Source organism: Bos indicus x Bos taurus, chromosome 7, assembly GCF_003369695.1.
Source record: "Bos indicus x Bos taurus breed Angus x Brahman F1 hybrid chromosome 7, Bos_hybrid_MaternalHap_v2.0, whole genome shotgun sequence".
Lineage (NCBI taxonomy): Eukaryota > Metazoa > Chordata > Mammalia > Artiodactyla > Bovidae > Bos > Bos indicus x Bos taurus.
In genome coordinates this window covers 69,635,720-69,638,147 of record NC_040082.1, presented here as the reverse complement: position 1 = coordinate 69,638,147, position 2,428 = coordinate 69,635,720, and the positions used below count along the sequence as shown (strand labels likewise).

At 40.2% G+C, this 2,428-nt stretch overlaps 1 protein-coding gene across 1 annotated transcript; it reads left to right on the top strand.

Annotated features, from left to right (window-relative positions):
* Positions 1 to 252: 252 nt before the first annotated feature.
* On the top strand, positions 253 to 1,176 carry LOC113896302 (olfactory receptor 1038-like). The gene has a single exon (XM_027548539.1). The coding sequence runs from the start codon at positions 253 to 255 to the stop codon at positions 1,174 to 1,176; it is 924 nt and encodes a 307-aa protein (XP_027404340.1).
* Positions 1,177 to 2,428: the final 1,252 nt, after the last annotated feature.

The following is a 2,428-nucleotide window of genomic DNA, read 5'->3' as shown; positions in this document are numbered from 1 at the left end:
ATATAACCATAGTATCTGAACAGATACGCTTATTTGTTCATTTATAATCTGTTATTGCTCAGACTTACCAGAGAAAGAGCAAGAGAAAAAAGAAAAAGAAAAGTAAGGGGGATTCGTGAACTATGCAGAGAAACAGATTTACTTTTCACCATCTTTATGGACCAATTTGTGAGCGTGTGTTTTGCACTAACTATCACAAAGACCATATCCATCTTGAATATTCTCTATTGCTTTTCATGACTTGGGAAGGAAATGACAAATGAGACAATGGTAACTGAATTTATTCTAAAGGGCTTCTCAGACGTGCCTGAACTGAGGCTCATTAGCACCATCTTTTTCCTTTTCATCTATCTCTTTGCCCTCCTGGGGAACATCTCCATCATTGCAGCTGTGAGCAGAGACAGCCGCCTCCACATCCCCATGTATTTCTTCCTGAAGAATCTCTCTTTCTTGGACATGTGCTACACCACAGTCATCGTCCCCAAGGCACTGATTAATTCACTCATGGGTTCAGAAGTCATCTCCTTTTGGGAATGTGTGGCTCAGCTCTTCTTATTTGTAACGCTATGTGCTTCTGAGTGCTTCCTGCTCACCTCTATGGCATATGACCGTTGTTTGGCCATCTACAAGCCTCTCCTTTATGGTGTCATTATGAGCAGAAAACTATGTACAGAGCTTGTTATGGTGGCCTGGTTGAGCGGAGCTTTCTATGCCATCTTTCACACCATCAACACCTTCTCCCTCCAGTTCTGTGGGCCTAATGTCATTGACCACTTTTTCTGTGACAGTTCCCCTATCATGAGACTCTCCTGCAGTGACTCCCACACCAATGAGGAAATTGGATTTGTGGTGGGTGGGTGTACTATTCTTGGTGCCTTTGCCCTCACAATCATCTCATATGTTCTCATCATTGCTACCATTGCTCGGACCCAGTCTGCTGGTGGCCGCTGGAAGGCCTTTTCCACCTGTTCCTCTCATCTTACTACCATCATTCTGTTTTATGTCACTGGGAGCATTGCTTACTTGAGACCTACGTCTCACTACTTCCCCCTTCAAGGACGGCTAGTGTCTGTGTTTTACTCCATTCTAACACCTAGCCTTAATCCTGTTGTTTACTGTCTGAGAAACACAGACATGCAGGCGGCCCTAAAGAAACTATTTGTCCCATCCAAATAGGCATATTTTTCATATATTAAACATATTTCTCTGAACATTAACCTAGATAAAATAGTTTCTTGAAACACATAATCTAGTAAAGTGAATAGTGAAGAAATAGAAAATGTAAACAGATTAATAACAAGTAAGGAGATTAAAGCAGTAATAAAAAAAAGCTTCCAACAAAGAAAAGCCTTGTACCATTGATTTCATTGGTGAAGTGTACCAAACACTTTAAGAATTAATGCCAACCCTTCTAAAACTCTTCTAAAAAACTGTTTATGAAATACTTGCAAACTAACTTTATTGGGCCAGAATTATCTTCACACCAAGGCCAAAGACACTACAAGAAAATAAAACTGTATGAACTTGGATGAACATAGATGCAAAAATCTTCAACAAAATACTAGCAAACCTAACTCATCAGCACATTGAAGTGTCATACACCATGACCAAATGAGATTTATCCTGGGATTCCAAGCAGCATATGCAAACCAATAAACATACCGTATTGCGTTAATAGAAGTAAGAAAAACTGTATGATCATCTCTATAGATACAGGAAAAACATTTGACAAAATAAGATTTTCATGATAAAAACTCTCAATAAACTGGGTATAGAGGGAACATATGTGAACATAATAAAGCCCATATATTGCAAGCCCACAGCTAACATCATACTCAATGATGAAAACCTGACACCTTTTATTCTATGATTAGAAACAAGACAAGGGTGCCCACTTTCATCCCTCTCCCTCTTATTAAACACAGCACTAGAACTCCACCCAGAGGAAATAGGCAAGAAAAAAATATTTTATGTATGCTGCTGCTAAGTCGGCTTCAGTCGTGTCTGACTCAGTCTGACCCCATAGACTGCAGCCCACCAGGCTCCCCCGTCCCTGGGATTCTCCAGACAAGAACACTGGAGTGGGTTGCCATTTCCTTCTCCAATGCATGAGAGTGAAAAGTGAAAGTGAAGTCGCTCAGTTGTGTCCGACTGCCAGCGACCCCATGGACTGCAGTCTACCAGGCTCCTCTGTCCAAGGGATTTTCCAGGCAAGAGTACTGGAGTGGGGTGCCATTGCCTTCTCCAATTTTATGTATACTTCATTATAATAAATAAATACATGAAAGAAAAAAACAACTACAAGAATTATTGTGATTCCCAAAATAACCAATAGTTTCTGCTTCTCATGGATAATTTAAGCTATTTATGAATCTGAGATACTAATTATATATCCCCCACTCTCCCTTTGAAACTCTGTACAGGAAGG